The sequence below is a fragment of the Xiphophorus maculatus genome, chromosome 22, assembly GCF_002775205.1.
Source record: "Xiphophorus maculatus strain JP 163 A chromosome 22, X_maculatus-5.0-male, whole genome shotgun sequence".
NCBI lineage: Eukaryota > Metazoa > Chordata > Actinopteri > Cyprinodontiformes > Poeciliidae > Xiphophorus > Xiphophorus maculatus.
In genome coordinates, this window is record NC_036464.1 from 24,265,939 (window position 1) to 24,289,980 (window position 24,042).

The 24,042-nt window shown below is 41.0% G+C and overlaps 3 protein-coding genes across 5 annotated transcripts; all 3 read right to left on the bottom strand.

Annotated features, from left to right (window-relative positions):
• On the bottom strand, positions 1-11,389 carry LOC102231865 (ras-related protein ORAB-1-like). Its single transcript, XM_005806566.2, has 6 exons — positions 11,005-11,389; positions 7,389-7,461; positions 7,194-7,289; positions 4,090-4,185; positions 2,503-2,634; positions 1-938 (listed from the first exon to the last, which is right to left on the bottom strand). The coding sequence occupies exons 1-6, from the start codon at positions 11,016-11,018 to the stop codon at positions 738-740; spliced, it is 612 nt and encodes a 203-aa protein (XP_005806623.1). The 5' UTR covers positions 11,019-11,389; the 3' UTR covers positions 1-737.
• Positions 11,390-12,930: 1,541 nt separating this feature from the next.
• On the bottom strand, positions 12,931-19,804 carry cep68 (centrosomal protein 68). 3 transcript variants are annotated; one of them, XM_023327961.1, is made up of 8 exons: positions 19,336-19,804; positions 16,830-17,090; positions 15,597-16,583; positions 14,607-14,778; positions 14,378-14,523; positions 14,166-14,288; positions 13,738-13,834; positions 12,931-13,589 (listed from the first exon to the last, which is right to left on the bottom strand). In XM_023327961.1, the coding sequence occupies exons 2-8, from the start codon at positions 17,040-17,042 to the stop codon at positions 13,426-13,428; spliced, it is 1,902 nt and encodes a 633-aa protein (XP_023183729.1). In that variant the 5' UTR covers positions 17,043-17,090; positions 19,336-19,804; the 3' UTR covers positions 12,931-13,425. The 3 variants fall into 3 exon arrangements, with proteins under 3 accessions (XP_023183729.1, XP_023183728.1, XP_023183730.1); XM_023327960.1 differs by having other exon boundaries at positions 14,378-14,526; XM_023327962.1 differs by lacking the exon at positions 16,830-17,090 and having other exon boundaries at positions 14,378-14,526.
• Positions 19,805-20,333: 529 nt separating this feature from the next.
• On the bottom strand, positions 20,334-21,975 carry sdhaf4 (succinate dehydrogenase complex assembly factor 4). Its single transcript, XM_005806568.3, has 3 exons — positions 21,771-21,975; positions 21,547-21,657; positions 20,334-20,619 (listed from the first exon to the last, which is right to left on the bottom strand). The coding sequence occupies exons 1-3, from the start codon at positions 21,847-21,849 to the stop codon at positions 20,510-20,512; spliced, it is 300 nt and encodes a 99-aa protein (XP_005806625.1). The 5' UTR covers positions 21,850-21,975; the 3' UTR covers positions 20,334-20,509.
• Between the last annotated feature and the right edge of the window lie 2,067 nt (positions 21,976-24,042).

Consider the following 24,042-nt stretch of genomic DNA (forward strand, 5'->3'; position numbering starts at 1 on the left):
TACAGTATGGTAGTACAATATTTATTTTCCGTTAAAGTGTTACATGTTGAGCAAGAAACTTACAGTTGTCTTCAGCCACAAATTGAATGCAGAGATAAAGACCAATTCAGGAATGTGTCAGACACAAGAGAACTGGCTAACTCAATTGTACATATATATACATAATGTTTATGTACATATATGGATGTTGCACTAGACTTTAGAAGAGCTGAGATGATGATGAGCAGAAGTTGGTATGAAAAAAAATTGAAAAGACCTTCAGATGGGGACAGAGAGAGACAGGTGCTGAGGAAAAAAATAAAAAAGATGACAGCAAGACAAGAAACCATCACAGAAAGAGAGGAAAAAAACAGAAACCTTAATGAACCCGATTGGTTTACCAACCCTGCTGCAGGAATGAAAACACACACACACACCCACACGCACATGCACACAGTGTTCTCATGAAGCTGTATTCACAGGGCCGAATGAAAGTCTCTGACCGGTCTGAGAAGGGGCGTCGGTCGAATCATCGCCTATCAGCCTAATTAGTCAACAGCAGGACAGTAAGACAAGAAAGATTATTCTGTTGGTTTTGGTAGAGCGGCTACAGTATGTACAGTACAAACTTCATCTTGTTCTCACACACATGAATCGAGCCTTCGCTGTCCTGTCTGCTGTGGTGGGGGTTCGTGTGGGACACAGTGGAGCTTGGGAGGGGGCCTGCAGAGTAAAGGGAGGGAGTGGCGCTTCGTGTCTCAGCAGCATCCTCCTGGAGAAGGCTTAACAGTAGTGCCTGGAGTCAGCTTCACGTTGGGCTTCTCTCCGCCTCCGGCCGTGGCCCCAGGGCCCATCCTCTTCTTGATTTCGGCGGCCATGGTCATGAAGGCCTGCTCCACATTGGTGGCGTTTTTGGCGCTGGTTTCCAAAAAGGGGATTCCCAGAGAGTCCGCGAACTCCTGCAAACACAACGTTGGGTTTAGCAAAGTGGCAAATCGGGAGAGGAGGAGAGAAACAGACGGCTTTCATTTAATAGAAATCTGCTGTTGTAAAAAGGACTCCACATCTAAACACAGAGTGGATTAAAATCTCCTTCATGTGGCTCGCTGTAAATTGGTCCAACACAGAAAATGTTCTCTATCCGTCTCTTCCTTTCTGCACAGCATTCCCATAACGTGCAAGGCAGAGAGAAAGGGGCTGATCACAGCTCTCTGGAAACTTTTGGACATTTTTTCAACTTTTACAGCAACACAACCTTAACTTTAAAATACCTGTATGGAAAGAGGGACTGATGGATTATTGACATTTCCATCTTATTCGAGACCCGGCAAACATGTAAACCAGATTCAAAACTTCTCCACCCTTTTCCAGACAATCCAGGAACCCTCCCTGTTTCTCTTCTGCTGCTTCCTTCTAGACATTCCAGCTGCTGCCTAACTCAATAATTTCCATTCACATCAATAGCCTGCATGTGGAAGACTAAATTCCATATGCATCACACTGTTTCTTCTGAATGTTCGGTTTTGTTTGTCAGACAGTTCTGACCCTTCACACGTGACGTCATGCTCTTCAGAACTCGGCCCGCTCTGCCATGACGGAGGTCAAAACAACTAATGCGCTCTTGTAAAGCCAGTCAAAAAACACATCTGGTAGCCTAACATCGCTTATTTAGTGGATTTCACTTTTAAAATGGTCGTAGGATGCTGAGAGGTCGGCGACATAAACATACAAAACCAAACTTGTCACTTTAATGTATAACTTTTAATGAGGAAAGATAAGGCGGCAATGGATAGCAGCCGTCAATCATAATGACTGGCGGGTTTGCAGTGAAGGTAGAGGTAAGAGGAGGCATGGGTCGGTTTCTAAACTAGCCATTTCAAACTTTTGTAAATACCGCCGTCTATGAGCCCCAACCAACAGTGCTACATTGACAGACAAATTAGCATGACTTGAACAAGTAGAATTCATGGTTAAACTGGCAAAAAACTACTTGGGAAAACAATTTTCCTCACTCTGTTCAGTACTCTCATCCCTCATACCTGACATCAATCATGGCCCCTATAGTGACAGAGTTGCAAAGGGTCAACACAAAGGACCTTACAAACTTCTGGTTTCATGGCAACACATCATATTGACAACGTTCCGATATTGTTTATCCAGTTAAGAACAGAAGTGATGGAAATGTCGCCGCTCGCTGCATGTCAGGCCTCCCACAGTGGTACTTGGTATGCTCACAGTCAACACTACAACACCAGAAGCCCACTGAGTTTTAACTGAACAACAACCAGATGTTTGACCTGCTCTACACCAGGACAGTCATTCAGATTTGAAAAGGTGCCATAATAACATATTTTGGAGATACTACTATTTTCTTTTAGCACAACATTTTGCTACAAAAATATAAATAGAGCCAGAATCGAGTTCAGGGAAGACCTTCTCTAAGAGGCTCTGCATCTTGAACTCTTGCACGAAGTTTCCAAATCTATGCGCAGATCTGGGAAGCACTACTACTGAGGTACCTACCTTTGCTGTTGTATAATCCACCACCTTCTTTGTTGTCAGGTCACACTTGTTCCCAACCAATAACTTGTTGACATTTTCACTGGCATAGCGGTCGATCTCCTGTAGCCACTGTTTGACATTGTTGAAGGACTCCTGAGACAGGAAGAAGATCAACGTTAGGCCACTCCAGCAGTAGAGGCTGGTTTAGTTCAACGCGCGCTCAGAAACTGGTTTAGTTCAACATGAGGTAACACATTCCTATGTGAATGACTGTAGTTTGAGCAGCTTCCATTTTCTAAAAGATGATCAAGATGGGAAGATGCTGTGGGGATGGATTTCTACTATCGCTGCACAGCATTATGCTGCCATCACCCTGTTTCATAATGGAGAAGGTGAGTTATGTTGGGTTTGCAGTGATAGCATTCCACCTTTAATAGTGTTATTTAGGTCCCCTCTGACCACTGTTTGAGGTGGCCTCTCCATGGCAAAGTGCAAACGTTAGCCTCAGATTAAATCACACACAGGTTGACTCTATTTACTAATTAGGGAATTCTGAGCCAGTTGGTTATACTTGGTGCTTAATTTGAGCCAGATCCTGCCGAAATACTCTTATTTTGAAAGGGTGCATTCCGGTAACTGCTTGGACCTGGTTAAGTCTCAAGCCTGCTAATAACATTTCTGAACAAAATCTTTTACCAACAAAACCTATATTGGACATGTAAACTCCAAATAATTACGTAAAACTATTTGTAAACATAACTGCCACTTACTAGCTTTTTAACATTATGTCAGATCACATAAAACCTGACCCTTCAGGTAAGCATTTCTGCTTCTACCATTTAAAACTCCGCCCGTATAATTCCAAAGTCATAAAAACACCGCAATTAAATTGAAAATCAGTTTTAAACTTATGTGGGTCATAAATAAAATCTCCCATACACTTAGGACACAAAGCATATAAAAGTAACCAAAAATATGAATTAGTTTAGCATTTTGACTTCTGAACACCCAAGTGTTGCGTTGTGTGTGCATTCCAATATCCCTGTTGTCCTCAGTTAACCCTCGTCTCACATCACTGTGTAAGTTACGGTACTGTTTGATTTACAGAGTAAGCACTGGTTATACTGGATTGCATTCAATGGTATCACAATGAACGGGGATGAACAAAAATAAAAGCAGTCACACTTTAAAATAAAATAAAGTATTTAACCAGATCTCTTTTCCCTTCCAAGTTAACTTTTCCACGACCTTACGATAGCTTGAAAATCCTATTCAGCTTTCTGGTTGGTACAGAACGAAAAGTGGAACAGTTTAACAGCCAAGAAAACTTTTACAAACCATTATCCGGATGTTTTACGATCAAACCGTTGCCTGTCATAAGAAGCTACTTTACCAATAAGTGCTTACAAGAAAATATCTCTGGGACTTCAGAAGGAACTTTGGAGCTTCCACAAACAAAAACATGACTTCTGACAGCAATCTTCCATTTAGCAATAGAGGATTGTTAAGATCATCCACATTCATCTTGAAAGTGGATAAATGGAGTAGCTGCCATTCGAGCTACATCCATGGTGACGTAGTGAGACGTCAGTGTAAAGTGGGACCAACCTGATCTGTGACATCGTAGACTACAATGATACCATGAGCACCTCTGTAGTAGCTGGATGTGATTGTACGAAACCTCTCTTGTCCCGCTGTATCCCACTGTTGAATCACACACAAAAAACAAACAAACTGATAAACACTGGGAACAGTAACACTTATTGATTTTATTTGAAAATGTACAAAGCCATTAAACTACACAATTATACAAGAACATAAAAACGATTGCCCTAAACTTAGTTGACATTTGTCCAGAGCTTCCTTTGAGCCCTTCGAACCGTCTTGGATCATTTACGGTCTCTCCACTGTAAATTGGAACTGAAGCGACGGTGTTGCTTGTTTGACATCGTTGCTATTCTGTACTTACAGATTGGTTTCTGACTCAAATAGACATCAAACCAGTTTTAATATATCAGGCATTAAACTCGACTTTTTCAGCCGCTGACCCCTAGGCAGGGCACCCCCCAGGGAATGAAAATGATATGGTAAATTATGAATCTAAATGTTATATGTGCAAATTTAACTAGGTTATTTATTTGCTTTAAAAAAAAAGTGCAATTAGAGCTGCTTCAAACTGAAGCAGGAGTTGGCTGCATTGCCTAGTTTCAGTGGTTTAATGTCATTTTTATTGATTTCGTTCATTTTATTTCATTAAACTTTTGAACCACAAATCATGATCTGCAATACAAATACATATCTATAGTGAAATGAAATAATATTTTAAAAATTCATATAGGAAGAGTTCTGCATGAGTTTTTACTGCTCAGAAACTCTACAGGGAGTTTTAAATTTGCTTTGTTTTAACTGACAATATTCTGCTTTTACAAGCTTGACTCCGCTTTAAATTGTAGGACACGTTTGTTGCTTTTATTGTGCCCCAGCTCCTCTGCTGTAACCGACACCGTCGACCAGGCCCGAGCTCACACCATTAAATATACAAACAAATAAATAAGTAAACGGGCCTTGTAGTATGCTGCAGTACATTTGGACTTGGGGGTATTGAATATGATTGCTTCAAATAGGGCCAGCTGAAATTATTAGTCAATTCAGAGTCCAAAAAAGAGTTATATTTTAAAATGCTTTTTAATTTTTACTATTTTACCATATTCCAATTGGCAACTATGCTCTTGTGTGGTATTTGGCACCCTGACAGAAGCGAGGTTGTCATTTGGCGCCATCGGCCCTTCTGACCACGATAAATACTGCAGCCTCTGTTAGTGACATGAGTTTTAAGAGTTGAAAGAACAGAAATGGATTACTGATCTTAGCTTGCATTACCAACTGCAGTTAGCCTGGTCACTTATGGTTATTTTCCACTACAACCAGCAGCGGCTCAACTCCACATAGTTTAGCTTAGGTTTTTTCCCCCATTACAGTTAAGTAAGAGGTCTAGTGGGTGGGGTGGTCATGCAGCTGGGTGGTCCCGGAGTCTGGAGCGCTATGTGATCTGTACAGGACACAACACGACAGCAGGGGACATAATATTCTATTCAGACTGAGAGATTTTTGTCAGACTATTGTCACTATATTATTTGTTTTTCTGAATGGCGGCTCGAGTTATTGTAAGAGAGTTGCTCTTGTGACGTAACTAGTTAATCCACCTCTTAGCCAATCGGCGACTAACAGTCTTCTGAGTAGAGCTGCACAATTTTATCGATTCTACGATATTTATCAATATTTTTTTTCAAAGAAAGTATAGATTTTTCATCCGCGAGTATCGATGCATTAAATCCTACTTTGAGTTTTATGTCAAATCCACATTAATTAAATGACAGCTATCACGCATTACATTTTTCACCCAGCTGCACATGTTACAATTAATTAAATAATGAAATGAAATAGATAAATTACATTATCTAATATAAGTGTATAAGACAAAAACGGTTTATTTTCTGCATAACCAAATGCACAAAGCCACACAATTACCATTTAGACAAAGCAAATGTATAACAAAAACAACATTTATTAAACCAGTATTACACCATCACTTCAATGAATTCAATCCAAGTCTATGGAAGAGTCACAAAATGCCACCAAAATCACTCTGTCCCTCTAAAATCTTTCAGAAAATCTTAAAAATGTATAAAATTGTATTGTTTGCTGAACACTGTGATATATATCTTATTGTGAGCGGAATATCATGTATTGTATTGTATAATGAGATTAGTTTATCGCTACAACCCCACTTCTGACATCACGTTTCAGCCAGTCTCACTTGGCACGCGAGTGTAGCGGGTTCTAAAAAAACCACATAATGGTTACTTGTGGAAAATCGTTCTAATCGTGGAGAGCAGAATCCAGCAGCTCTGAGTAGGTGCTGGCCAAAAAGGACAAAATGTGATTACAGACAGTAAAGCCTGAACATGGTAATGAGACAGAGATACTGTACACTGGTCATAGTGGAAACACTCTGTGGCATAAACATGGGGACGTTCCTGATAATCTGTGCATAAATGTGTAAGTGTGCATTCACACCAGGTTTCTTTAGTCCACTTTAATCAAACTCCAGTTCAACCAGTTCTAGAAGGTCCGATTCAGTTGGGGAGTTGTGAATGCGTAATCGAACTCTGATGCGGACTAAAAAAGCAAACCCTGGTCCGCCTACAAACCCAGGTCTGTGTTTGGTTGAAGTGAACCCTGGTGAGATTCTAATGAATATGTGAACACCGGAGACTGCTCCAAAAGCAGGAAGTTGACTACAGCGCATTCTGGGTAAATATAAACAAAACAAATGCCGTTGCTAGCAGGAGAAATGGCTCATGGTCTTTTGCCAAAGACAGAAGAGACTACCAAATCTCACACCACTCCATTTTCATTTTTATTCTTGAAGAAGGAACCTTCGATGATTGCTGGTGCAGCGCCACCATAAGCGAGGGGATCGATTTTTCAATTAGTTTGGTTTGTTTGACAACAGTGTGAAAGAGAACCGCAGCAGCTGAAAATTTAACAAATGTTGCAACTTTGTCCCCAATCGCAGTCTACCGGGCTATTAGGTGTGAAAACACATCAACACTCATTCATAACTGCTTCCAGCAATAAAAATTAAATAATGAACAACAGATATTCACCAAAAAAAGCCACAAACTAGAAAGAACCTGTGGGATACTTACAATCTGAAGTTTAATGGTCTTTCCATCTAGTTCTATGGTTCGTATTTTGAAGTCCACACCAATAGTGCTAATGTAACTTTCTGTGTATGTGTCATCCTAGAGAGAGTGAGAGGAAGAAAAAGAGCTGGTCAGATGGTTCACATATCCTGGTTCACTTCCTTCCATGTTCTGAATGCGATTTTCTGAAAAACTCACCGCAAACCGGAGAAGAAGGCAAGACTTCCCAACACCAGAGTCACCAATCAGGAGCAGTTTGAATAAATAGTCACTGTGAAGGAGGGGATATAAACATGGTTAGAAGTGCTAACTAAGCAAGTTACACATTATTCACAGTTAACAGCAGCCACTAAGGAATGATTCTAGACGCCCGGGTTCTTCTTGACCTCTCAGATCAACCCTTTCGTTTCCATGACAGTTTGCAGAGTAGTTGAGACTGGATTTTACCAGGAAACAGAACATTCATGGCAGTTAAACTGTAGAGAGCTCTAGCACAACTCCAGAGGAAGTCCGGTAAAGCTGACTCGTCCCTGATCATGTGACTGGACCCGTGAAGTCAACAGAAAAATCTTGGGAGGGCCAAGAAGACAGAAGCAGCACACACTGGTCATATGTTGCAACAGGGACTGCAGCCCCTGTTTACTGGGATCATGTAACAGTTGTGTCAACTATTCCCAAAGTCCCAAGCAAAAGAAGGTTACACTTTCCAAAGTCTGGGCTACTACAGCCCTGAAAGCTAAACCTGTGCTGCTGACTATGGATCAGTGCTGCTCACAGGATGCAGCCCTGAACTTTTTATGCTGGCTCAAAGAACGCAAGTTCAGTTCCTCAGTCTGTAGACTGGAAACGGTTATATAGGGTGGCACAATGTAGCAAACTGCAATCCATGTTGCAACATTAACATGGGCACTATCACAATCCAGGATATCTCCCAGTATATTATAAGCCTGGCAGGCCACCAGGCTTTACTTGTGCCCCCACCAGGCTAAGCATTGTTTATTTATTTGATTTCCTTTGAAATGTTTGCATTTTTTAAGACCTTGTAGTTGGTGTTCAGATATTAATCTTCCAATAAAACATAATTATCAAGTGATATTTTCAAATTTTCTGTCAACTGTAAACATATTTTAACTGAAAAACATGGCGGGTCGCTGGATGAATGACTGCCGAGTGCCGCAACCACCGGGCTTAGCAGGTTTTCAGGGGGGAAACCTTGCAATCTCAGAGGACTGTTAGGATGAAATGTGAGGTATGTTATAGTATGTCAATAAGACACTTGAAAATGTCCTGCAGGACAGTAAAAGTCCTTGGGATTTACTTTTAATGACCTATATGGTAAAGCTAGAGATGAACCCATCACAGATTTCCATTTTTTCCTCAGATATTAGTAGGAAAATGTGGGTTAAAAGCACAGTTGTCATGACAAATTTTTAATTTCTACCTGGCGAACTAAGGCATAGGGCAGGGCCTGCTGTTATAATACCCAGATTAGCCCATTCAGTGAGCAACACCCTGCAACAAGGTGGCAGACAGCCAACAGGCAAGTCTAAACCAACTCCTGCTCTTCTAGCAGTTGCCACAGGAAGCTGATCTTTCCTAATAATTACTATATGGCAACTGTTTAACCTGTTAGTTTCACCGCTTTGTTTTACTGAGCAGCGAGAGAGAAATGAAAACAATGTGCCCCCATCCGTCTGAGTAATATCTCATCTTCCCAAAGAGGATCCACCCTCCAGTCTCATTGTAAAGAGTCCTAGTCATTCCCTCTTCATTAGACGTCTGACTGGGAACAATGGTTTTTCATATTGAATACTGACCAATCAGTATTCAACATGAATACTGATTTCATATTGAATACTGAAATATTCAATATGAAACATGCAGACATGCAAACATGGTCTGCATGTTTAGGAACATGCAGACCAAAACCAGCCGAATGAAGAAAAGCTGTGCTTTCTTGTTTTATTGTTCTCAGCCGAATCTCAGTTCTTCGACTAATCTAAACTTCCCGAATCATGTCTGAGGAATATTTAACTAAGCAGAGCAAGCCAACGGGGAGCCGACGTAAATAAGCCATAGAACAATCTTGGATCACAGCCAAGATGGGATTGTTCCCAAACTTCTCCGTTCCACCTTTGTGAATGGAAACCTAAAGAGACAGGAAGCTCAACTGACTGATTACTCAACACTGCTGTGAGGAAATCCAGGGCCCGTCCTGTGACATGTGACCCACACATGACTGAGAGGCTGTGGAGAGCTGTTAGAGCATATGACTGAAAACTGAGTCATTTACAACACCAGATCCAGCTGTAAAAAAAAAAAAAAACAGTTATCCTGACATAAACAATGGACAACTCCTGCTACAAACCTGCTTAGCTGTGTCACATTGGTAAACTACAATTATCATCATCCATCAACAACTAGCTCAGGTATCTAGAAGAGCAACCAGAAGTTAGCTTCTGATTCAGCACTTCAGTGAAAAGCTACTCCACTGCTTATATTTTATTTTCTTGTATTTGTTCAGCACTTTGTTTGAAGTTACTATTATCATTATGAGGAATTTGGACCACATTTGTTCTAATCTGGTTCAAATTCCAAAACAGACTGGTTGAACCTGTACTGGATTATTCGACAGGAATTGGGAGTTTCTTGAAAGAACGGCACATTAGTTCAAGAGTAATTCAGTACAGGTTGGACTGGTCCAAGTGCTGCGGATTTTAAAGAAGATTCATTGCTCCGAATAATAATAAACACAGTTTAAACATATAATTTAAGGAATCTGTAAACAGAAATGCAGTCTGGCCCAGTTTGACCAGAATAAGTAGGTTTTCAAACCTGCCTTGTTGGAAAAACATTAAAATTGTTGTTTGGGTTTTCACAAGACATTCATCGACGGTTTTTTAATTTCCAGTTTTCCTTCTCAGGAAAAAGAAAACTACAATGAAAAGGAAGTCATTCTTTTTATTTCATCCATCAAAACTGTATCTTTACTAAACTCAAAGAAGTGCAGTAGAGTACTTGCTGCCAACTGGTGCTACTAAACACCATAAATTGGTGGAAGTTCTTGGTTTTGGTGTGTTTAATGAAAAAGAGAAATAAAAATCCCAGTTTCAGTGACCAATTGATCTGAAAGGATCAATGGAAAATAAGTCAGTTCCCATTCCTAGACGACTTACTGATGATTAGATTTCACAAATAGAAGAAAAAAAAACACTTTTGGAAATCACAAGCTCCGTTTCTAAGAATCTATACTGCGTGAGAATCAGTCCAGGCCAGGTTAGATCGTAAAAACTGTTCTAGATTTTGAGGTAGAGCTGATCAAAGTTGGCCCAGATTCACCAAAAGCAGCTGCATCTGCCCTTTATAGTCGAGGCTGAAGCACCAAATCGGTTGCTAACTTCTGTGCGCCCCTAACAAGCTTTTTATTTCAACTTTATGAAATGCGACTAAAACCCGGTGCAGACGACAGCTGGACCTTTGAAGCGCGTGAGACCAGCCAACATTAGTTAACGTTCAAGCTAACTCTTCAATATGGCACCTTTTGTCCTGTATTTACAACTCAAGAGTGAAATCTGGCCAGCCAACACAGCTGTCAGTGAAGCCCACCAGCTGCTTAATAAGCCATTAATGGATAGCCGACACAATGTTACATAAAGCAGTGCAATGTTCTGTATGCACACAGGTGTACATGAAGGCCACAAGTCAGCTGATGTTCCACGTTCGCTCCGCTCATCACATATTTTCCAGCGCTGACTTGTTAGCACAGAGCTAACCTTAACTAGCAGCCCTCCGCATTTTAACTCGGGATACTTACTATTCGGGATTCATTGTCGACTCGTAGTGTCACCGTCCGCAGATAAGCAGGGCTGTCTTGAGGAAAAACGGGGGACGACGACCAGCTTGTACCGCTCCCCTTAGCGCGACCCGGCTGCTTGTTTTCTCGGTAAAAATCCAAAATGGCTGCAACTTCAACCAGGAAACGGCCAACATCAGCCAGCTGCTAGGACGGGAGGGGGGAATAACGCCACGAAATGCGTGGTTAGGCTTCAGTTGGGTTAAACAGACGCGTCGGTCGTTGTTTAATAAAAAACGACTGAACGAGCAGGCGGCTGGTGGTAGATGTGTCTCTGACTGGCTGGTTAATGTCTGCGGCTACTGCAGCAGGGAACTGTCGAGCCCTAACCGGAGAGATTACATCATTTAGTGAAACGTGGCAAAGCGGAGTCAAACTACACATCTTACACTACTTCCGGTCATGGACTTCAACCTAAAAAAAAACTCAACAAGCTGACGGTGCTACTGTTCACACCTGATAAAAATGGAATAGGATTATAAGGAGAAAACTCAAGAGTTCACCCCGCGGTCAAACGCCACTGACATGTTGACACAGCGACTCACGGTCCTTTATTTCATGGCCCGGTTTTAACATCTGTTTTTGTTGCAGTTTTTCCTCACTTCGCTTTGGTGCACTTCTCAGAAGAAAATCGAAATTCTGAAAACTGGGGATTGCAGGTAATCTATGGTGTTCTGCTGTTTGGTACGGACTGTTTTTGAGAAATGAACTTACAATTTGGAAAATGTTCAAAGCGATTTGAGAAATGCACCAAAGCGACTGAGAAAAACTGTAAAAGTTCATCCGTTAAAGCACTTGTGTTGACTCTTGTGGTTTGATTTGTCTGATCATTTAAATAAGTTGGAAAGAGCAGAGGAAATGAATTTACCCCGTAACAGATTTGCTGTTTTTTGCTCTTTTTTTTCTCTCCCCATCTTATTTAAATGTTTTAGATAATCAGACTGATATTCTCAAAGTACGCACAAGAAAAGACCATCCAAAGCGACATGGAACTCTTTCGTTTTACCTGCTCACGAATAAATACGCAATATTTTTAAATAAAAGTAAAGATATTTTTACTTTTAATAAAAGTAAAAATACTTTTTTTTAATGGAAAAAAACAACATTTCAATTAATTTAAAAAAATTAATTGAAGGTCCCAAAAAATGCTTCCCAAACTTATATGTGAGCGCAAATATGTATATATGTGTGTGTGTGTGTAGGTATACCTACAGTATGTAACAGGTCAGCAAGCCCACTGTTAAGTTTGGAGGGTGATAAGTGTGACTGGAACTGTTGAAACTCGTCATTCAGAGCATCTAAATGCATCATTCATACGTCAGACAGGTAAAAATGGAAACTATAACCCTGGCACTTGACTTGGTTTATACATAAAACCCCCGTGTTAAAAATGTTATATATATTAACATATCTTCCAGTACCATGTGACAGAATGACAGAATAAAAATGCAGCAATAATGGAGCTGTTTAATGGGACCAGGATCATTCCATTAAGTCCATTTGGAGGCATGTCCCACAAGGAGGAGACATTATTAGGTCAAACTGGAGCGATTGTACAGTGATGTTCAATAATTAAGAAAGGTGCGTTCCGATGAGTTTATCAGATTAAAAGTACCTTTTCAGCAGGTATTAAACATATTCTTCATTAAGATGTGATATTTTCATCTTAAATGTTGTGTTTTTATTAGCTGTAAGCAAGCATAAAATCTCAATTAACAGAAACAAAGGCTTGAAAAGTAAGTCAGGGTTTCCCCCCAGTGTATTATAAGCCTGGCGGGCCACCAGGCTTTACTTGTCCCCCCCACCAGGATAAGCATTTCTTTTTTATTTAGGTCTTTTTAAAATGTTTGCATTTTTAAAACTTTATAGTTGGTGTTCAGGTATTAATCTTTCAATAACACATAATTACCAAGTGATGTTTTCAAATTTTCTGTCAACTTTAAGCATTTTTTAACTCAAAAGCACAGCCAGCTGCTGGATAAATGACTGTCCAACCATTGGGCTTAGCAAGATTTCTAGGGGAAACCTTGAAATTGTTTTGTGAATTGAGCAACTGAAGTCCATGAGCTTTTCAATAACATTCTCATTCATTGAATATGACTGCATATGATTTCTGAAACGTACTTAGATGCTCTATGAGAAGCTTGAGAGGAACAGTGTAGTCTTGCAGTATCTGCAACCAGACTGGGGAACCTGGAAAACAGCCGATGGATGTCTGGAGCTGAAGTTGCTTTAAACAGCTGACCAGGGAAGCAGTCAGTGGTTGGTCTGAACTGGAGGCAGTCGTGAGGCTCTGTAACGGTCGCGACTCCGGAATGCTGAGAACGTCACTTTGAAAACGAGTGTCAGGACTTCTCGTGGTCCGTCCACACACTGGACCTATTAGGTTCCAGCAGAGTTCTTCTCTTCCCTCAGCTGAACAGGACTGTGGTGAGTGGGCAGAGCCAGACTGTCCATAGCGGAGAGGATGGAGGAGAAAACGTGGTCCGAGTGATTCTGTAGAGCTCCGGACTGCTTCTCGATAAGCAGCAGAGTGTCTCTTAAAACTTAAAACAAAGACAGGACATACTAGGGTCAGACTCTGCAGGAACATTTAATATTAGTCTCTTATGTCATATATATATATATATATATATATATATATATATATATATATATATATATATATATATATATTTGATGTACATCACTGACATGGAGAGGTGCTGTTGATGCAGCTCAGAAGATGCTGTCCAGCACGGAGAACGCAAGATGTCAAAGGTTGATGGCTGCTCAACTCCTTCTGAAAGCTCTAAAACAAATCAGAGTGTAGAAAGCATGAAGCTGTAACTTATGGTTTGGGTTCTTACTACAGACGGGCCACTCAGAACTGATTTTCAATTGCGTTTTTTTGTAAAGCTTTGACCAGCTGATACCAATTTTGGCTCATTCCCATTGCACCTGGCTTCTTTTTTTTCCTGAAATTTTTCCTTGCGTTTCAATTAAAAGATTATGAATATGCATCACAATTTTAAGTGGTTCTTCTCTTGTCTATAGGCAGCTCTAAATCCTGAGAAAACCAAAGCTATGAGGATTTTTTTTTGTTTAACCATTGCGAACATTTTGGGAGGTTTATTTGATACCTGATAATCAGCCAGCGATGACTTCACGCTGACTATGTCCCCTGCAGGAGCAGCAATCCTCTCCATGCTCTGTGACAGAGCATACAGCTGCTGGATGAGCAGCTCTAGCTGTGAACAGAACAGCTGGAAAAACAAAACCACACACACACACCATTCACCGTTTACGGTCTGCCATCAATACACCAGTCGTGTCCAGCTCAGCTTGTTCCTACCTGGATGTGTTCGGTCAGAGAGTCGCTCTGCTCCTGGCCGTCACACAGCTGCTTCAGCAAACATTCCCTGACCCCCGTCACACTCAGTTGCCCCCTCACACCGTCGCTGCTCGCCAAAGCCTCAGAGTCCCTGCCGCCGCCGGCTGCTGCTGAGAAACAAACCAAGTGAGAACAGATGGGTGATGAACAGAAGAAAATGTGTAGCTCGATATGGAAAGGAAATAAATACCTGACTCTGCTGCACAGCGCTGCGTTCCTTCGCATCCATCCTGTTTGTCCTGCGCAGTCTCTGGGGTTTTCTGTGAGGAGGTGATGGAGGGCAGCATGGAGGTGGTGTCCCGGTCAAGAGATGCACAGCGGGCCGTCGCAGGCGGGCTTATTTGGGCCGCCACCTCCCTCACCTTCCCCAAAACACAAAAACCACAACATGTACCTGACTTTCTGCTCCGTCACTTACTTAAAAAATGACAACTAGTGTGTTTACTGTCTTTTAATCATCTGATACACTCTTCTTCTGCTTTCACAAAAGTATAATTTTCCTTTTCTGTTTTCAAATAGACCACATAGGGACGGAAATAGCTCACGACATCACCCGGCGTTACCTAGGAAGGCTGACGAAAATCAAAAACATTAACTGTTAACATCTACAATTACTAGATGTCATAATCTTCTTGGGGGGGGGGCCCTTGGATAATGGTATGGGAAACGCTGCTACGTCATGTTGCCAGAAAGGTCCAACTTAAATGGTTTCTTGGTTTTGCAAGTCTAGTAGTGATAGGCCTGGGTGTGGCAAAAAGGTGTGGCTAATCAAAGTTAATGACTTCAAGGTTTCCCCCAGAAAACTTGCTAAGCCCGGTGGTTGGGCTGTAAGACAGTCATTTATCCAGCGACTTGTTATGTTTTTGAGTTAAAAAATGTTTAAAGCTGACAGGAAACTTGAAAACACCACTTGATAATTATGTGGTTTTTTTGTTATACTCAAAAAAAAAAGTTCAAATGTCACCTGTGCAAATATAGATCACCCATTGCCATTTTTCACACTGACAAATATCGGCTGGGAGAATCTTGCATGTCGCGCAACCTTGGGGGAAACCCTGGAAGACTGTGGATATTGACTTTTGTTCTAATATTGATACTGTTTCCGCTGTGTGTATTATTGCATATTAAGGGAAATTTGCCATTTTAGATTAAACCCTGTACATGAGGCTGCTGGACTGACCTGTCTGGACAGCTGCTGCAATTCCTCCAGCTGCTCTGGTAGAGGCCAGAACTCCTCATCCACCTCTCCACCAACCCACCTGGACCGTGGGAGAACTCTAGTGGAACGGATGAAAGCAGCAGACGAAGAGGCGGCTTCTGCATGGAGTTGATAGTCACCATCCCTGCTTTGGTCACTTCCAGCTCTGTCCCTGCTGCAGTCCAAACTGTCCACGGACAAACTGGTGAGATTGGCAATGGAGAGCGGTGTACTGCAGGGGGGAACGTCTGAGGATGCGAGGAACACGTGTGGGTCATGTGAGCTGCTTCTGTCTCGGCTCCTTCCAACTCCAATCTCCGAGGGTTCAAACCCTGACAGGCTGGCAGAGCTACACAAGTGGTCCAACTCGATTCCTGAGTCCTTCATGTTTGGTTCAGTTCTTAGAAGAGAGTCTTCCTGCAGCTCAGGGGAGTTCCATTCCCTGTTGACATGTCCTGGTCTCAAAGGGTAGGTGTAGTCCAGCAGCGCCTCATATTCTTTGTTTGGGTTCCAGGCAGCAGACTTTCTGTCTGGAGAAGGAGGCAACACTTTTGGAATGGCACAGGCCCAATAGTCCACCTGATACCAACACTCAGAGTTCGCCGCTGAAGAACTCGTCTTCGTCCCTTCTACACCACTCTCTTCCTTCGAACTCAAGTGGGCTTGGCTTATTCTGGGGTGGCACGAGCGTGGCGTGTAGGTTGGGTTAAGAACTGTGGAGGTCAGCTGTGGCCTCAGAGGAGGATTTATGCTCTGAACCTCTAGAATTGAGCTGGAGAAGCTTCGCCGAGCTGATCTGCCATGGAAAGTTAATCCTGAAGTGGGTTCTCTGTGGCACAGTTCTGGAACAATCGAGGTTGAACTGGGCTTTCCTCCAGAGGCTGTGGGAAGTGAGAGGTCCCTTAGAGAGAGGCCATGCATCTGTGGTGGGTTGACCCACTGCTTCATGCTGGGTCCAGAAAGCTCCTCCTGAAAGACGTCAAAGTATAAGTTTGAGTGTATGGTATTATATTTACAGATTTTTAGTTATTTATATATACTTTGGATGAAGGAAACAGCATTTTAATGATCAATCTCAAGTTAATAAATGCCTATTTACCTTAATAGTGAGCTATACTTCACACAATAGAAGAGCGTTTTAGAACTCAAGACAGAGTCTTAAGCACTGAACGTAGAATGAAATGTAGAGCAATGAAAATATTTTCCCCAACTCACCATTTCTGGGAGTTTCTTTAAGATGGACACACGATGCTCCTCAGTGAACAGGGGCTTTCTCTGCACATAATGTCTGTCTGTCATATTGTGAGTCTTGGATGCTATGGTCACACTTTTATGGTGCTCCCGATTGACTGTTGCCTCAACTTCGTCTCTACCACCATCTTGTGCAGCTAAGAATGCGTTGCTGCGTTTAAGTGTCGAGAGACGCATCCTCCATCACTGTCTGCTTTCATCTGAGAACAGAAACGCTGAGGGTTCCTGTAATGAGAACAAGTTTGGAAATGAAATGAAATCTAAGCCAGATTAAAGTATGTACTTTTCTAGGTTCCTAACAATACATCAAAGATTATAATTTAAAAAAAGCTTCAATAATTACAAGCTCTGGTCAGAAAAATACACTGACCAGCCACTAGAGTCTCTCTGAGGCTCAGCTGGAGAACATGAAGGCTTGTGATGCGGAGCCTCGATGTTTCAAAGATATCTGGGATACAAACTACAAACAAGAACTTCTGGTTGCTCAGCGAGTCTTTGTGTTTCTGCGGAGTCACTAAGCAGCAGACCGGTTGAGACTCCCGATGGATCCGGACGCTGTAATGACATGTTGCTACTCACCTAACTGGCCTCATTAAAACTGCATGTTCACTGCACCAACTAGGAAGAATCCGGATTGCCCAATGGAGCCACTAACACTATCACGGACGGAATGTGTTCAGACATGGAGACAATGGAGATATCAGGTGCAAAGACTTGTGTGGATTTCCCACTGAAACATAGTGTGATGGATAAATGACAAAAATCGAGTCAGGACGAAAGACCCAGATGTATGAAACTGTGATCAGAGCATGTTAGCTTTGCACATCTCTGTCAACATGGAACTGAATACATGAGGGAATAAACTCATCTCTATACACACGCCAACCTTTCAATTCTTACAAACCATAACGCAAAATGGTCTTAACTTCACCAGAGGCAAAGAACAAAACAGTCAAAAAACACTGAAAATAATGAAATTTCTACTATTTCTATTATGAAATTTCTACTATTTCTATTATGCATGGTGCCTGAGTTTGATGTTGGGATTATTGTGAAGTTCTGGTTTTCTAAATTTAACTTATCAAGTGATATTTTCAAATTTCCTGCCAACTTTAAAAATTTTTTAACTCAAAAACACGACGGGCCGCTGTATAAATGACCGGGCTTAGCAAGTTTTCTGAGGGGAAACCTTAAATCTGATATTAATATCAGACCAAAAATAACCAGTAGTAGTTTTCAAATAAAGATTTCATGAATGAAAAGTTAAAACCTGCCCTTACACAAATACACAAAGTAATTACAGTAAACCCCTGCCAATAAACGCTTCAGATATTTTTGTGGAACGCAACTACAATTTATTTGTCGAGAATTTTTCCTATTCAAATTTTTTCCATAGAGCATATCAAAATGTAAAGACAAAAAAAGATTTTGTCTTGGAAGCTGAAATATTTATGCTCGATGCTACCTGTCACTGTTGGCTACCTTTTTTGTGTGTGGAGGAATTTTGATCCATTCTGCTCTGGAGAATTGTTTGAATTTCTGTAGCTTTCAACATTTTTTTAACACAAAAACATGGTGGATTGCCCTTACGCCCCTACCAGCGGGCTTAGCAGGTTTTCTGGGGGAAACCCTGATATCCTTGAATCCCCCCTCATAGCCATTTTGGGTGCAGAAAACCAAGTGCTTCCTTTTCGAAGCTGCTCCCTGGAGTTGAGTTTCTGCCTCACAGAGCACTCACCAGTGTGGGTAGAGCGGTGTGACTCACCCACGCCACTCCTTCAGACTAGCAGCAGCAGCAATTAGCAAACACCTGGTGGATCTGCACATCTGCTGAGCTCATCATGTGAACTACTTCTCAGTGAAACACTGGTAAAGACGTTAAACAATTGGTACGATTATGATTAAATCCTGGGTGTTTTTGACGTTTCTACGGATTTTCCCATTGATTATCATTTTTGGGATATTACCATGGTAGGTCTCCGGCTGTATGCTCAAGGTCATGATTTTAGGATGTTGTTAGTTTACAGCCAAATATGCATGTAGGTAAAACAACAACAAAAAAAGCACATCCAGCCTAAGCAGAGCACCTTGTCTCACACACTTGCTGTGTGTTCGCTGCATGGACCTGCAAACGGGACTCCCCTCGGCTGTGTGTGTGTGTGTGTGTTTAGAACCAACTGTGGCTTTGTTCCTCTCCACAAACTTACACTGTGGACGACACCCCGGTACCAAGCGACACCAATAACCCACACAGAGGGAACATTTGTCCGGTCTTTGGTTCAAACGAGTATAGAAATATCAGTAATCTTCGTCACATCTGGTTTTTTTTAGAAGTTTGACGCTTGACAATGTCCACGAGGCGTTGAGCGGAAGTCTCATAGAGACCACATCGAGAAGTGAACAAAGAGAGGAGAAACTGAGGCTGGTGCAGCCATTTTTAACCGCCCAGCACAGAGCTCAGGGATTTTACCTGTTGTGTCGTCCAGCTGCTGTGGCCTTCTTTTCGGCAGCTGTCGCCGCCATCAGCCTTCTTCCTCCGCAGCTCTCGTCTCCGAGCTTCCGTTTCTCTCTGTCTGCTGCCGCTGTCCGCCACAAACACGCCTCATTCTCGTTGCAGCCTTCTCCTCACAACAGTACTAACGTGTTCATATAAAGAAAAACTTCTAAGTTAATCAGATACGCTCGGTGAAACAATATTATAACAACTACAGACAGTAGTTATAACATTAGTGATGGAACCAGAAAATGCACTTTCAATTTTTATTGTCCCCCAAGTGGACAAAAGTAGAAATGCATGTATAACGGAGACCCGTCTCTTTTCTTTTCAGTGTCACACCATTATAACTATTAAGACTGAATAATAAATCTAGTAAATCACAGACAGGTTTAGCCCAGGATTAAGCGACTTCAGGCCAGTTGCAGTTCCATCCCTGGTTAGGCAAGTTTTTGAATAAGTTATTAAAGACATGGTGGTTCCAAACCCGACCCAAACCTTTCCATCTCTGTAGACTACTCGGAAAAACAGAACTCGCAGCATGCAGTTATTATGCAGTTTTTGCTTCCCCATGTTTTCTCATTTTTATTGTTGCTTTTTCTGCACCGTCTAGGTTTACATGTAAATGTCTAACTTGTGTCCTGTCCCCCTTTCTTTTCACAGCAGCAGAACATTTAAAGAGACAATTATATCAAAGTTTAGTGAAGACACAACCCTCATGTCTCTTCCTCAGGGTTCAGATCAAGTCTTGCTGATGCATTATCTTTGTTAAATAGTGTCAGTATTCCTTCCTGGATGTTAAAAATCTCTCAAATAAACGAGCATGAAACAGATGGATTGGAAGTCAACAAATGTTTGTGACTAAGAAAACGTTCTGAACCTGAATGCTCTCACCGAACTGCTGCGTTGGACTGGATCTCATGTTGATCCAGTCCAACGTGAGACAAAGAGTCAGAACAAACACTTGAGGCAGGTTAAGATCAGACCAAATCATCCTTTAGTTACATATGTGGGACATCAGGTTCATCGGGTCTGCTTATTGTTCTGAATACACACATGTACAGTAAATATTTACATGGCCACACAGTCTCAGTCTCTTCCGAGGTTCCTCTGACTGTGCTGCATTTGGCGGGGAAGCTGGAAGACTTCCCTAGAAGTCCACACAGCGGCCCTTCCTCTCCCAGTCTCCGTATCTGGTGGGCTCCGGGCCCCGAGGGCCACCTTTCTCCTTGGTTACAGGGTTTACGTCATCAGGAAACTCTGCAGGAAAACAAGACACCAGTAAAAATCTCTTCTGTCCATGTCATGTTTCTCTTTGGACTTTGGTAGCTTTTTGTCACTCGTTCTTCATTATTTGTTCTTTCCTTTTATATTTCACAAGCTAAATAAATTTTTTTTTCTTAATTTTTATAGTTGCTATTTAAATAAAGAAATGCAGAAACTAAAATACTTTCCTAGCCAGTAAAAACTACAAATTGAGTTTCTAAGAAAATCAGACCGGTTACATTGCTTTTCAATACAGAAACTTTAATTATGCAAATGCCAAGATAATGTACAGTGCATAGGCAGTAAAATTAATTCCTAGATTAAAATTAATTAGTACTATATTGTGCCATATTTTAGTTTTCTGACAAACCTGTTTCGGTTTTACTACAAATATAAATCACAATCTTCAAAAATAGCAGAATAATAACAGAGCTAATGAGTTTCCTCAGTGAAATAATCATAGTGCAAGCAAACAGAACAAATCTGATAATACTAATTATTGACCTACAAAATTTGGTCAAATTTTACATCGACATTTTGACTCCTGAACTATTAAGTAAACGAAGAACAAAACGAGAGTGGAAAATAAGGAAGTAAATGCATGAGGAATAAATCGAGGAACATAAAAATGAAATGATTTAAAATGAAAGGGAAGATTAAATAAAAAACGCACCTCTGTCCTAAGATTTACAATGCGGAATTAAAGAATATGTGTTGATATCATTTTTCTTTTTGACTATTTTTAAAACATACTTTCATTTCTTTGCACAGTAACTATTTAATTGAGCCAATAATTGAATTATGTTTTTAATTATTTGTTCTGGCAGGTTTAGAAACACATGTTAGCAATTTAGAGGAGCGGGGCATCATCTGCGTAAGACCCTGAGAAGATGGGAACCAACCAAACAGGCTGTTTCTCACTTTCTAGAACATCTCCGCTCTTCTCCGGAGCATCGAAGCGACCCTGCGGGGTTTTGGCCTTCTTGAGCGGCTCCTGGTCCTTCGGGGCTCCGCTGGCTGACCGTGCCGAGCCTTGACAAAGACGACATGCTAAAAACTACTGCACTTCATCAGCTTTCACATCAGAACCAGCAGCCTCCCATGAAAAACTGACACAGCTCAGAGCCCGACAGTCTTACTCCTACCTGAAAACACCGAGCCCACAGCCTGGGTTCGGGACTCGACCCGTCTGCTCGCTGACACACATAACCGTAAAAAAGACATGTTGGACGGCAATACAGGACAGAATCACGCCGAAACGTCCTCCTAAGCTGCTGTGGGGACAGTTACACCACTGTCGGAGGAGCGTGGTATTTACGTAAAAAACCCCCAAAAGAACACAACACAGTCATCAATGTGCGACAAATGATTGTAATGTCACTGAGCGTCCAGCAGGGGGGAGGGGAGAGCAAAACAAAGTCTATGTTCTTATGACGGAAACAAATTATGGGCTAAATAAAATAATTGATGACGTACAGAAATTTGCAGTTAAAGACTGAGGAAAAATTGCTGAGATGATGATGAGGAGGAAGATGATTGAGAGTGTTGAAACTGACATGCAAATAATAAATACATTAACAATAACAGCAAACTATAGAAGTAAATAATAATAAACAAGAGCACACTCATGCCTGAGGGCAATTTAAACAAGCCAATTAACATAATAGAATAGAATAGAATAGAATAGAACATACTTTATTGATTCCCAAGACGAAATTGCTTATTTGTTCAGAAGCTACTCCACCCAAAGTGTTAAATATGAGTAAATATAACATAATTATAAATGATATAAAATATATATTAAAACGAATAATATATGCATACGTGTGATATTGTTATTTAAATATGACCTAAATATAAAATAAATAAACTAAGCTAATAACAAGCAGGCACATGGAAATATGTTGACTTATGAATAAATCTATAAATGAGTCCAGAGAAAACTTAGATTTAAAGAATGCTTGTGCTTTAATGATCACAATACGATAATTAATACGGAACGAGTTTTATTTTGGTAACCGGAAGTAGATCTTTTTTGCACTTTCCGTGTCTGATCTGTAAATTTAATTTTGATATATGTGACCTTCGTCCCTCGATCAGATGTTGAGAGGGCTGAAAAGTTTCAATGCTCCATGTTTGACAGCTCAAATATTATTATTTTAGGTAATAAGTGATATATATAAATAATGAATATTGCTCTGTCTTTGTCATGGTGGTTTTGTAGCTTGTGGATTATGGGTTGTTTTTCATTAATTCTGTATTTTTGTTACGTGTTTTTTTTTTCTTGTTCGTTTGGCTAAGTTTAAGAAAACCAGATCATCTTTCTTTATATACATGAATTGTTTTAGTTTTTTTAATAAAATAACCTTTGGTGTCCAATCTCACTCCGTTAGGCAAGGTGTTTGTGTGCACTCGCATATAGTACATATAGAGGAACACTTTCAAAATATTTATAAGTCATTAATGGAAAGTGAGGACCTTTCCCTGGTATATGCTTCTTTTTGCAGTTTACTGTGCTCTAGTTATTTTTAGCAGTATGGTGTGAATTAGATATTAGTTGTAAAACTAGAACTGGATAGGTTTAGGATTAGGTATGTGATGGTTAGGGGTAGGCGGTGGGTAAAGGTTAGGCTGGAAAATGAATGGAAGTCAATGTACAGAACCCACAAGACACGAAAACACAACTGTGTGTGACACACAGACCCTGTGTGTGTCTGCGTGTGTGTAAGCAAGCTGACATTACCCAGGCAGCTTTCTGAAAAGTTAAGGAGGAATTTAAAGGAGAGTTTCAACATCCACTCAGAACTATCAGCCCTCTAAAACCTTCTGGATATCTTCACACACATGCACACACACGAGTGTAAGCAAGTGTCAGCGGCCTGGCTACTTCCAGAAAAGAACGGCAATGCAAAATTGAAGAAGCAGAGCAATAAGAACATGGCGACTGTCTCAAGTTAGCAGTTAGAAAAAAAAAAAACATTTCTTAAAACCTGGGGAAAACAGGCTTTGATCTCTGAATTTATTTTACTGTCAGGTTTAAAGTGAAAGGCCAGAGTGATGTTTCCTTTTCCAAAATTGCAGTTTTGCTAAATAGCATGGCAGTAAATTATAAATTTCCAGTGCTGTACATCACCAAAATATGTGATTGGAAAAGACACTCAGCTCACGCTGATATGTTGTGGAAAAATTGAGTAATGCTTAATTAGCTGTGTTTCCCAGACTGGGGAACTCCTTTGCAGAAGTCAGCAATTGGCTGCCCAATGGTAGATTAGCAGAGTTCAGCTGTAAACCATAATCTTGCCTCAGTTCAGCTAGTCCCACCTGCTCCTGTCAGGTCATGTCCTTCTCAACAACGGATGCTGCCCAGTATATTCAATGCAATTCAAAAATAATTTATTGATCCCAAAGGGAAAGTAA